A 12,159-nucleotide genomic window follows, 5' to 3' on the forward strand; every position below is an offset into this window, starting at 1 on the left:
CACTCCTTATAACTTTATAAGCCTCTATAAGGTCACCCCGCAACCTCCTGTGCACAAGTGGATAAAGTCCCAGTCTATCCTTCCTCTCCTTATAACTCAAACCCTCCATTAAAATTTGTAAAGTCTGTGGATGTTGGGAACTGATACCTTCAAGATGGAAATTGATGGTTTTTTTAAAAAAATTGAATCAGGGGATCTAATGTTCCAGTTGAGGGACAGATCAGTGATCTTGTGGAATTCTGGAGGAAACTGGATGGGCTGAATGGCCTCTTCCTCCTTTTCCTCGATTCCTGAAACTTGCATGGCTCAGTATTTGAGAAAACTGTACTGCCGCTGTCTAAACTTCATCCAAATACCCTGCAGAAGCCCGCACTTTCAAATTGTTCAAGCCTTGATTGTATAGATCACCAATGGGATTTGATGCAAGTCGCTAACTTCTGTTCGTTCCCCTAGGTTGGGCTAACGGTGGTACTGGTGGCTATTCTCGTCGCCGTGATCTCCGTTAATCAGTTGTGGAATGAAGAATGGGATATTATTCTTATATCGTTCCAAGTAAGTATTCATGATCTGGTTCCTTTCTCTCTCTTTTCTTCCAAGGTCAGCATTGATTCTCATTTATTTGTGGGATGTGGGTAACGCTAGATGACCATCCCTAATTGCCCAGAGGACAGCTAAGAGTCAACTATCTTGCTTGTGGGCTGGAGTCCCATCCAGACCAGACCAAGTCAGGATTGCAGGTTTCGTTCCTTAAAGAGGTAGATTTAATTGACACTGGCCTACGTGGTCGCTATTAGGGTTGCTTTTTGTTCCAGATCTTTGGTGAGAGCAAAGTTTACCATCTGCCATGGATAGGTTTGAACCCATGTCCCCCAGAATTTAGTGCCCCTCCAAAGTGTCCTTGTACTGAGGGGCTTGCTCAGGCCATTTCACAGGGCAGTTAAGAATCCTCGATATTGCTATGGGTCTGGAGTGACGTGTGCCGGACCAGGTAAGGATGACAGATATCCTTCCCTATTGGAGATTAGTGAGTCAGATGCGGGTTTACCATCCTGCTGATATTCATCACTGGTTTTTAATTCCATTTTTTTGAATTGACTCATTCAGAGATGTCATGTCATGCCTTTGGAGCAGCTGAGGCTTGAACCATAGAAAATAGGTGCAGGAGTAGGCCATTCAGCCCATCGAGCCTGCACCACCATTCAATACTATCATGGCTGATTATGCAATTTCAGTCTCCCACTCCCATTTTCTCTCCATACCCCTTGATGCCTTCAGCTACAGAAGCCACATCCAACTGCCTCTTGTATATATGTGAGGTCTCCTGGCTCAGAGGTATGGACATGACCACTGGGCCACAAGATCCCTTAGATTCCAGATTTATTCATTGACTTCAAATAGGACCAGAGGCTGTGGATTTGAGACAATGTCTCTAGAGCACTGACCGGGATTGTATCATGAGTCATTTCACTGTCTCGCGTCCACCCTCTGTTTGCTACACTCTGTTCATCATTTCCCCGTTTCATTTCGCATTTGGTGGTTTACTGATGGATGGCTTTCAGAGAATTGGAGAACGATTGGACAGGGAAAGAGGCCATTCATTTTGTCTGGCCCATGCTAGCTCGTTGAAATCTGGTTCCTCTGTCCATGGATGCTGTCCGCTCCCAGCATGTCAGCAACATTCCCCCCGTGTTTCCAATCTCCACATAGTTGTTTTATTTCAGCCGATTATGTCCTCGAGAGGCTACACCGGTTCGTCCTCGTTCTCTGTGTAGATTTTACCTTCAATTATTTATCCATTTTTCTTCTGCAAGTTCTATTTGAGTCTTCCTCCACTGTGTGCAGGGCACTCCAACTCTCCATCAACTGCTGCTTTGAAGATTGACAGAAAAAGAAAGAAGGAGCACCATGAGATTGATACATTTTGCTTTATTTCCCCTCAAACAGGCCACGGCACCTTTCCTACACATCGGTGCAGTTGCTGCTGCTACGATATTGGCCTGGCTCATTGCCGGGCAGTTTGCTCGCTCAGACAGAGTTGGTACGTAGTTGCCTGTTCATTCTTTGTACATCTGCGTTCATTGTCCTGGCGCCCAACCTCTCCAGGTGTTGCTGGAACCGATTTCCCCTCTTGTCACGTGTCTCAGGAGTTAGATCCTCACCTTTTAACTTTGTAGGGAGTTGCAAGATGCTAACGGCTCAATGAAGGCAATAGGTACTTGGGGTGTCTCTGAAAAATGAGAGCAGTCACCTGTCATTGTCAACAAGGAGAGAGCAGAGGCTGAAATGAGGTGAATTGGTTATGTCGGAAGTTGAAAGAGAAGTAAAGTGAGATAAAGACAGACTAGGTAAAGAGAGAGAGAGAGAGAGCAAATAGAGGCAGAATGGAGAAATGAGATATCTTTCACAATTGAACAACTCTTTCCAAGTAGGAGAAATGAGACTTCAAGATGTCAACTCTTCTGGGCCGTAGGTGTTGGGTGGCACAAATAAAAATCTCATTTAAAACGTTCTTTTTGCTGTTCAGTATAGCCTTAATTCTCCATAACATATTTGATAAACAAATAATGTAAAATAAGGCAACTTGATGAATATGCTGCCATTTCTACAAGGCTGTTGGCTGAGACTTGTTAAATTGTCTGAGGAACAGTAGTTTATAGGTGTCATCTCTTAGATTTAGATTGTATTGTCACATGTGCTCAGGTACAGGAGTACAGTGAGACATTTTCGACATTGCCACACTCGGCACCATCTTAGATTAGATTAGATTCCCTACACTGTGGAAACAGGTCGTTCGGCCCACCAGTCCACACTGACCCTCCGAAGAGTAACCCACCCAGACCCATTTCCCTCTGATTAATGCACCTAACACGATGGGCAATTCACCTGATAGTCGCCCGAGGCTGGAATCGAACGCGGGTCCCTGGTGCTGAGAGGCAGCAGTGCTAGCCACTGTGGCACCGTGCTACCCAGCTGTAGGTACAAATACCTGGGTACAAAAACGTAAAAATAAGCTCGTGCTCATAACAGAGAACATTTAAATTGTCGTGACTGACCCAGTAAAGCCTCAGTTCTTTGTCTTAATCAGCATCTGTTTAGACTCCAACGTTTTTTCTGTCTCACTTGCTAATAATTTTCATCCATTTGCTTTCAGTTTTTCAGACTTTTCTACTCCTCGTATACCTTGGATTGTTAATAGCACTTTACCTGGTCCCTCTGATCATCTACTCTCCCTGCATCATGAAGAGGGAGGATTTGAGCCGGAGGCCAGCCGTCATTGGAAACAGGGGTGTGCCGATGGTATGTAGCCACCAAGAGTGTTGATGGGCTGAATGGCCCACAATGTAAATTTCTACGCGGTTCCATGTTACCAAGTGGTAAAGTATAGTCCGCCAAGTTGGTGAGACATCGCCAACACTGCTTCAATAGATTGGCCTAGGCAAGTGTGGGGTAGAGCAAGACCTTTCCATCCACATCATTAATGATCGACGTGTAGAATGGGTCGTTTGAGCCAATAGGGAGAGACCTCTGGGCCGGGTAATGGAGGTGGAACCTCGAGGGTGGGTTTAGTAATCGGGAAGTACTTTCAGTTCCTCACTGATGCTAGACTTGTGCGATGGGACTGATGGCTGAATCATTTCCCAGTGTGATATGAGCAGTAAATGCTAGGGACGGCTCCTCATGCGTGGAATTTTTCCACAGGTTTTCCCATCCGCCTTCCGGCCCAAATAGCAGCAGCAAGTTGCTGCGGAGTTTCCCAGTGGGAAGTGAGCTAGGGGTTACGGCCTGGGGAGGTTGATGGTCTTGTTGGAATATCACTCTGACTGTTAAGGCAGAAAGCCAGGTCATGTCCTAGGAACCTGGATTTGAATCCCACCAATAGTAAAGGAATTTTAATTTTATTAATATCTGGAATTAAGAGTCTAATGATGACCAGGAATCCATTGTCGATTGTTGGAAAACCCCATCTAGTTCACTAACATCCTTCAGGGGAGGAAACTGCCATCCTTACCTGGTCTGACCTACATGGGACTCCAGACCCACAGCAATGTGGTTGACTCTTTACTGCCCTCTGGACAACTTGGGATGGACATAAAAACTGTCTAGGCCAGTGAGACACAACTTCTGTGAATGAATGAGAAAACCAGTTGTGTGGACTGAGACTATACATCTGGAATGCAGAAGAATTAACTGTATTACAAAGTACCTCAGTCTTAAAGGGTCTAACAGTGTTGCTTTAAGGTAGCTAGGACCTTTTAAAGGGTTAACTGACATCTCAAAGTAAGCCCCACACTTCGGGATATGAAGAACTATTCATTATTCCGTTCTGCTCTGGTGTTGGTTACTCTGAGAGAGCTGTAGTGATGTGAACTTACTCTCTAGTTGAGACTAATATCTGGCAAGACACCATCATGATCTCAGACGCAACGTGACTAACTATTCAGTAATAGAAACAGAAATTGCTGGAGAAACTCAGCAAGTTCTCGGTGGAGAGTAAACGAGTTTATATTTGGACTCCAGTTCTGAGGAAGGGTCACTCCACCCGAAACGTTAAGTCTGATTTCTTTCCACAGATGCTGCCAGACCTGCTGAGCTTTTCCAGCAATTTCCATTTTAGTTCACATTTGGAATCCGGTGCCACCTCTTCAGTATCTGCAGTTCTTCATTTTATTTTAGCTATTAAATAATGCATAATTGACAATTAAGACTGAGTCTTACCCTTGCGTAAGATGCCATGTGAGTATTCTAATATCAGTAGCTAGACTCTTAGAAGCAAAAAGAATTGCTGGCAGTGAATCTATCCAAGGGATCGCAGGTCGTTCAGGTGGATTAACGTAAACACAGATGAAATGAGGCAACTGCTAAGAAGCTAGTTCCTCTAACTGGTCTCTAAGAAACTGTTGGCAATTTAGCTCTGACATGAGAAATTGGAGAGGATTCTGAACATTTTCCATTCTCTAAGAGCTCTATTGTTCAGTCAATTCAAGATTAGACCAACTGGTCTCCAAGAATATGAGAATCAAGTAGTGAAAACAGAGTTCACAGTGATGATGAGCCCATTACTAGGATAGAGGTGAGGGCTGAGTGGCCTACTTCTGCTCCTATGTCTTGATGTGTTATTTTAAAATTATTTTTACGCCATGAGAATTAGAGACGGAGACAGAATTGGGCCTCTTGAGCTTGCTCCACCATTCAATAAGACCATGTCTGATGTTCCTCCCACCCTGCCGTCTCCCCATCTCCCTCTCCCTCACTGCCCCCCCCCCTCACTATCCCTCTCACTCCACCTTTCACTCTGCCCCTCCTTAGAGTAAAAGGAAGACCCTTTTAGAACGGAGATAAGGAAAAACTTCTTCAGCCAGGGAGTGGGGAATCTATGTAACTCACTGCCACAGAAGGCTGTGGAGGCCAGGTCATTGAGCATATTTAAGACGGAGATAGATAGGTTCTTGAGTATCAAGGGGACCAAGGGTTATGAAGAGAAAGCGGAAGAATGGGGTTAAGAAACTTATCAGCCATGATTGAATGGCGGAGCAGACTCAATGGGCTGAATGGCCCCTAATTTCTGCTCCTATGTCTTACGATTAAACCAAGTTCCCAACCGCCCTGGATCGCATTCTCCTGTGAGAAATATCCTTGGGTTTATTTGCACTGTGTGTGTTTGTGGGAGCAGGTGTTGAGTACAGTCCAACAGCCTGATTTCTCAGCAGTGCACATTACATTCGCTCAGTTCTTTTGTGTGTGTGTGTGTGTGTGTGTGTGTGTGTGTGTGTAGGTTGAAGGGTGGTTGGTAATTTGTGAATATCCAACCTTTTGTCAGAAGATCCTTGGGAGAAACGAGAATGGATGCATCGGAAAATTTATTTGAGGACGGCGTGATGAGTCAAAATTAGACTAGCATTGTATTCCAGGGCTCTGACTGAGTGGTAGTGTCGTTATGGTAACAGGGCACCTAAACCATCACCAGGACATTCATGTACATATGTCATATTTGGGCTCAAAAATAATGTGTTTATAAGTGGCTGATGCCAGCACAGCTTTTGTATTTGTTTCTCATTTATATCTGCAAACCGTTTTCACACTTTGCTTTATTTGAGAGTCTCCAAAATTAGCATAAATGTAATTTAATTGCTTCAAGGAATCACTCTCCTCACTGCAGTCACTCATTGCTCCCCTCTCCTCTCCGAAAGTGAGCAGATGTTGGCCACTCAGCCCATCAGGTCCTCCTTGATATTGAACAAATGCAAAGAGGACTGGAGAAATTTGGCAGGCCTGACAGCATCGGTGGCTCAGTGGTTAGCACAGCTGGCTCATGGCGCCAGGGACCTGGGTTCGACTCCACCCTCGTGCACGTCCTCCCAGTGTCTGCGTGGGTTTCCTCTGGGTGCTCCGGTTTCCTCCCACAGTGTGCAGGTTAGGGTGGCTTGGGCCATGCCAAATTGCCCGTAGTGTCCAGGGATGTACAGGTTACATGGGTTAGCTATGCAAAATACAGGTTGCAGGAATAGGGTAGGGGTCTGGGTCTGGGTGGGGGATGCTCTTCAGAGGGTTGGTGTGGATTGGATGAGCTGAGTGGCCTGCTTCCACACTCTGGGGATTCTCTGAAGAAACGGAGTTGACGTTTCTAGTCAGGTCTGACTCTGCTGAAAGAGGCTGGGGAATGATGGTCTTTATGCTGTGTGTGTGTGAGAGAGAGAGAGAGAGAGAGGAGAATGTGTACAGGCAGAGTATAAAATACAAAGGTGTTGTTAATGGTGGAGAAAAGAAAGGTGTAAGTTGAAAGGTTAGGGTGGATTGAGGGAGAGAAAGGGAGAGAGTTAGTCCTTGCCACTAAGTGTAAAGTAAACAAGGCAGTGCTTTCGGTGGGTGAGTTTGGTGGCTATGGGGCCTGTGAGGGGAATGAAAGGAAACTGAAGAACAGGTAAGATGTGGACATTTTCTGAAGCTTTTGAATTCAATGTTGAGACCTTGAGGGTGTGAAGTGCCTTGAGGAAAATAAGATGGTGTTGCTGGACCTCCCAAAAACTGAAGCTGCTCAGCAAGTCCGGCTGTATCTGTGAAGAAAAATCAGAGTTAACTTTTCAGCTCCAGTGACCCTTCCTCAGAACTGATGGTAACCACGATAATAAAAACCAAAAGGATTGGGAATGCTGTAAATCAGAAACGAAAAGAGAAGTTTCTGGGAAAGCTCAGCAGGTCTGGCAGCATCTGTGAAGAGAAATCAGAGTTAACGTTTTGGGTTCAGTGAGGAGGGGTCACTGGACCCGAAACATTTAATTCTGATTTCTCTTCACAGATGCTGCCAGACCTGCTGAGCTTTTCCAGCAACTTCTGTTTTTGTAACTGGAATAAAGTTGGCTTTTATCAAAAAAAAGGTCGTGGGGGAGGAGTAAATCATAAGTGTAGATAGAGAGTAAAGAGAGAGAAGAACAGTTGGACAGACAAAGGAGTGGATAGTGGTCAGCCTGGGAGAATGAATAGCTAATGGGATCTATTATTGGCTAGCAATGGATCATGTGGAACAGCAGATGATGTGCTAACAAGGCCTGGTGTGAGGGGGTTGGAGTAAGGATGTGAGAGAAGCTCAAGCCTGGACCTTATGTTGTGCTTCTTTGGAACATTACAGAAGGCCATGAGCAGAAATGTTCGAGCGGGAGTGAAGGGGTCTTTGGAAATAGGAAACAAGTGGGAGCTCAAACTCCTTCCTATGGACTGAGCAGATATGTTCCACAAAGCAGCCACCCAGTCTGTGTTTGGTCTTGCCAAAGGTCTCCTCCTTGGTTATTGACCAAGGCAGACAGAATGTGCCGAACAGCCTCCTCCTGTGCTGTAAACATCCAAGTTTTTAGTCATGGACCAACTCCATCACCCATGCGATCGTCTGTGGGATCTTGCTGCTTCAGTCACCTGAGTACTTTAACTTATCGAACAAATGACTTTCAAAACCCATAACAACTTCGACAGGTTATCTGCCAAGAAATTCTTCCAACAGTTGATGTCTAGATAACAAGACACGATGAATGAATGGGACAGGGCCCTCAACCAGCTCTGACCCATCTCCTACACTTTGGCCCTCACCCCCCTCTCTACCTGCTACCCCCGCGCGCCCAAAACAGTGATAGGGTTCCCCTTGTCCTTACCTACCATCCCACCAGCATCCACATCCAGAAGATCATTACCCACCATTTCCATCACCTCCAGTAGGATGCCACCACCAGACACACATTCCCCTACCTACCCTTGTCCACCTTCTACAGGGACCGTACCCTCCGGGACACCCTGATCCTCTCTTCCTTCACTCCCAACACCACCCCCACACCCCTACAGCACCTTCCCTTGCAATCGCAGAAGGTGTAACTCCTGCCAATTTGCCTCCTCCCTCCTCAGTATCCAAGGGCCCAAACACACCTTCCAGGTGAAATGGCACTTGACCAGCACTTCCCACAATCTCGCCAACTGCACTCACTGCTCACCATGTGGTCTCCTCTCCACTGGGGAAGCGAAGCGTAGACTGACAGCTTCATGGGACACCTACATTCTGTCCACAAAAATGACCCTGAGCTTCCAGTTGCCTGCCACTTCAACACCCCACCCTGTTCCCAGGCCAACATCTCTGTCTCAGGCTTCCTGCAGTGCTTCAGTGAAGCTCGTTGTAAGCTGGAAGAACTGCACCTCATTTTCCACTTGGTGGACCCTGCAGCCCTCTGGACTCCATATTGAGTTCAATAATTTTTGGGCCTGAACTCTCCATGTCCTAGCTCCCTACCCCATACACCAGGCCTCATTATCACATAACCTGCCATTACACACAACCCACTGTTATCCACTAACGGTCTCCATTAACAGCTATTCCTTCTCCCAGCCAGATCATTATACATTCCTTTGTGAAGTCTATCCAATTTCCCTTCTGTCTCTTTTGGCTCTATTCCCACCTAATTGTTTACTCCTTACCCCGACATTTTCGTAGCTACCATCAGTTCTGAGGAAGGGTCACTCAACCCGAAACATTAACTCTGATTTCTCTCCACCAATGCTGCCAGACCTGCTGAGCTTTTCCAGCAACTTCTGTTTTTGTTTCCGATTTACAGCATCCACAGTTCTTTTGGTTTTTATTTTGAATGGGACAATTCAGAAATATTTCCACATAGAATAGTGAGTCAGAACCTACAGTATTGATTAAAAGGATTAATCATTCATTATTTCTGTTGGATGATTGTCCTACCTGATAGGCCAAGGGCTCTCCTGTGATGTAATCCCTCCATTTAGGATTTTTTTGGAACAGACTTTTGGATCTGAGCCAGATGGTTGAATGACCAAGTTCTAAACCAGAGACTGAGCATTTAAACATCAGGAAAGAGAAAATGCTTTCCCACTGATGGAGTTCCACACTCAGATGCCATTTTATTATGAGATGTGAAACAGAGACCCCTTCTACCTGAAGGAGATATAAAATTTTATATACCTGTATGAACAGATTCAAGAACAGCTTCTTCCCCACTGTTATCAGACTTTTGTGGAGGAGCTGGTGTTGGACTGGGGTGGATAAAGTTAAAAATCATAGAACGTCAGCTTATAGATTGGAACAGGTTTATTTGGAAGTACAAGCTTTCGGAGCGCCAGTGGGATAGGATCGTAGGACTTAGAATTCACAGTAAAAGATCACAGATTGGACTGTGCAGCGGACGAGATTGCGGGAAGTGCATAGTAAATGATCAAAAGACTATTCTAAAAGAAAAGACTGAACAGCAATCTAGTATTGTTCAATACGTTGCATCACTTTGATCTTTTACTATAAATTCTGTGTCCTATGATCCTGCTCCACTAGCTACCTGATGAAGGAGCACCGCTCTGAAAGCTTGTACCTTTTGGACTATAACGTGGTGTTGTGTGATTTTTAAATCAGACTTTTGAATGAACCTCTTCCACGTTAATATTGATCTCTCTCTGCACCTTCTCGGCATCTGTAACATTGTATACTGCGGTCTATTCTGTTACCCTGATGCGCTTGTACAGTACAATCTGCCAGTAAAGCATGAGAGACATGCTTTCACTGTCTTTTCACTGTCCCTCAGTACATGTGACCGTATTAAATCAAATCTTAAAGGTTAAGGGACAGTTGCTTAGTAGAACTCACCATTAACAATTCTATGGTAACTACATTTATATCATGCTTCTTGTGTTTGGATAAATTTTAATTTAAGTGTTTTGTTGACAAATGGGAAAGTGCACAAATTTCATCTTAACAATGTTTTTTTCTGCTGAGAAAGCTTCTCCAGTACCTAACCATCAAGTGTTTATTACGTACTTATTTTGTTTGTCAAGTTTTTCAGCTAGGAACACAGTACTGCACACACATTTATCAATTTGTGCATTATTTTTACTGAGCAAAATATTGTCCGCAGGAACCTAATTCTGATTTTAACATGGATTCCAATGGGAAGCAATGATTCACTTAAAGTCATTCCACTTACTGCCCTAATTTTCAACTTGAAGTGTGGAGTCAGTATACGGACCTAGGGTTTTGGTTAAAAAAAGAGAGGCATTTTGCGAAGCTTTTGTCTTGTACTCAGCAGTTACCCACAGCTTTTGTTAGTAACTGTACTTCAGTGCATTTTACATGGCAATATTTCCAGCAATGAAGGTCCACTTGTCCGATCATTTCCTGGCTTTTCGCAAAGGATTAATTGGTATTCCCTTTCAAAGTGTGGTATTCCTGAGACTGTTTTGATGACTGTAAGAAGAAAAGATTGGGCAGTAAGTCTGTTTCTCAGTAATAGGGGGTTATATAGGCTCGGGCTGTTTTCCCTGGAGGGTGAGGGGTGACCTGATAGAGGTTTATAAAATTATGAGGGGCATGGATAGGATAAATAGACCAGGTCTTTTCCCTGGGGTGGGTGAGACCGAAACTAGAGGGCATAGGTTTAGGGTGAGAGGGGAAAGATATAAAAGAGACCTAAGGGGCAACTGTTTCACGCAGAGGGTGCTGTGCATGTGGAATGAGCTGCCAGAGGAAGTGGTGGAGGCTGGTACAATTGCAACATTTAAAAGGCATCTGGATGGGTATATGAACAGGAAAGGTTTCCAGGGATATGGGCCAGGTGCTGGCAGGTGCGACTAGATTGGGTTAGGATATCTGGTCGGCATGGACAAGAGGGACCGAAGGGTCTGTTTCCATGCTGTACATCTCTATGACTCCTGATCAACTAATATTTATCCCTTGGTGAATGGGTTTAGAAGAATGAGAGGTGATCTCATTAAAACATATCAGATTCTTAAGGGGCTTGAGTGGGTCAATGCTGAGAGGATGTTTCACCTCAAGGGAGAATGTAGGACCAGAGGGCACAGTCTCAGAATAAAGGGGCACCAATTTCAGACTGAGATGGGGAGGAATTTCTTCTGAGGGTTGAGAGTCTTTGGAGCTCCTTGCCACACAGGGAGCTGTGGGGGCAGAGCCCTTGTGTATATTTAAGGCTGAGATCAAGAGATTCCCTAACGGTTGGGAATTGAGGGTTATGGGGAAAGAGCAGAAAAGAAGACATTGGGAATGTCAGATAAGCTGCGATTCTACTGAATGACACAATAGGGCCAAATGGCCTACTTCTGTTCATATTTCTAATGACTTTGATGTTGGTGAAACAGATAATATAGGAACCTCGATTATCCACACCAGATGGGTCAGTCGTTTGGAGACAGTGCCTAGGCTCCCATCAATGTCCAGGATTGTTCTCGGCAGCATTTCATTAAGCTAAATTCACTTTTAATCACTGTAATCAAAAGACATGATCAATGTTTCTGTCGAGACCTTGAGATTTTCTTTGGATAATCCGCAATTCGGATAATTGATATTTGGCTAATCGAGGTTCCTCTGTATTTGGCCCCCACCAACCCAACCTCCACTCCGGCACCTTCCCCTGCCATCTCCGCGTACCTCGACACGATCCTGTCCCCTTTAGTCCAAGAACTCCCCACCTACTTTCGGGACACCACCCACACCCTCCACCTCCTCCATGATTTTCGCTTCTCCGGTCCCCAACGCCTTATTTTCACGATGGACATCCAGTCCCTGGACACCTCCATCCCCCATCACGAAGGACTCAAAGCCCTCCGCTTCTTCCTTTCCCGCCATACTAACCAGTACCCTTCCACTGACACCCTCCTTCG

General features: G+C 45.1%; 1 protein-coding gene across 2 annotated transcripts in view; it reads left to right on the forward strand.

Annotated features, from left to right (window-relative positions):
- LOC132816889 (glycerophosphodiester phosphodiesterase domain-containing protein 5-like) overlaps positions 1–12,159 on the forward strand; it is a 228,937-nt gene that overhangs the window by 153,254 nt on the left and 63,524 nt on the right. For both annotated transcript variants that reach the window (XM_060826895.1, XM_060826896.1), the window contains exons 6-8: positions 454–552; positions 1,945–2,038; positions 3,152–3,297. In XM_060826895.1, the coding sequence (XP_060682878.1) occupies positions 454–552; positions 1,945–2,038; positions 3,152–3,297 (339 nt within the window). The remainder of the gene's footprint in view (positions 1–453; positions 553–1,944; positions 2,039–3,151; positions 3,298–12,159) is intronic.

The sequence above is a fragment of the Hemiscyllium ocellatum genome, chromosome 6 (genome assembly GCF_020745735.1).
Source record: "Hemiscyllium ocellatum isolate sHemOce1 chromosome 6, sHemOce1.pat.X.cur, whole genome shotgun sequence".
Taxonomy (NCBI): Eukaryota; Metazoa; Chordata; class Chondrichthyes; order Orectolobiformes; family Hemiscylliidae; genus Hemiscyllium; species Hemiscyllium ocellatum.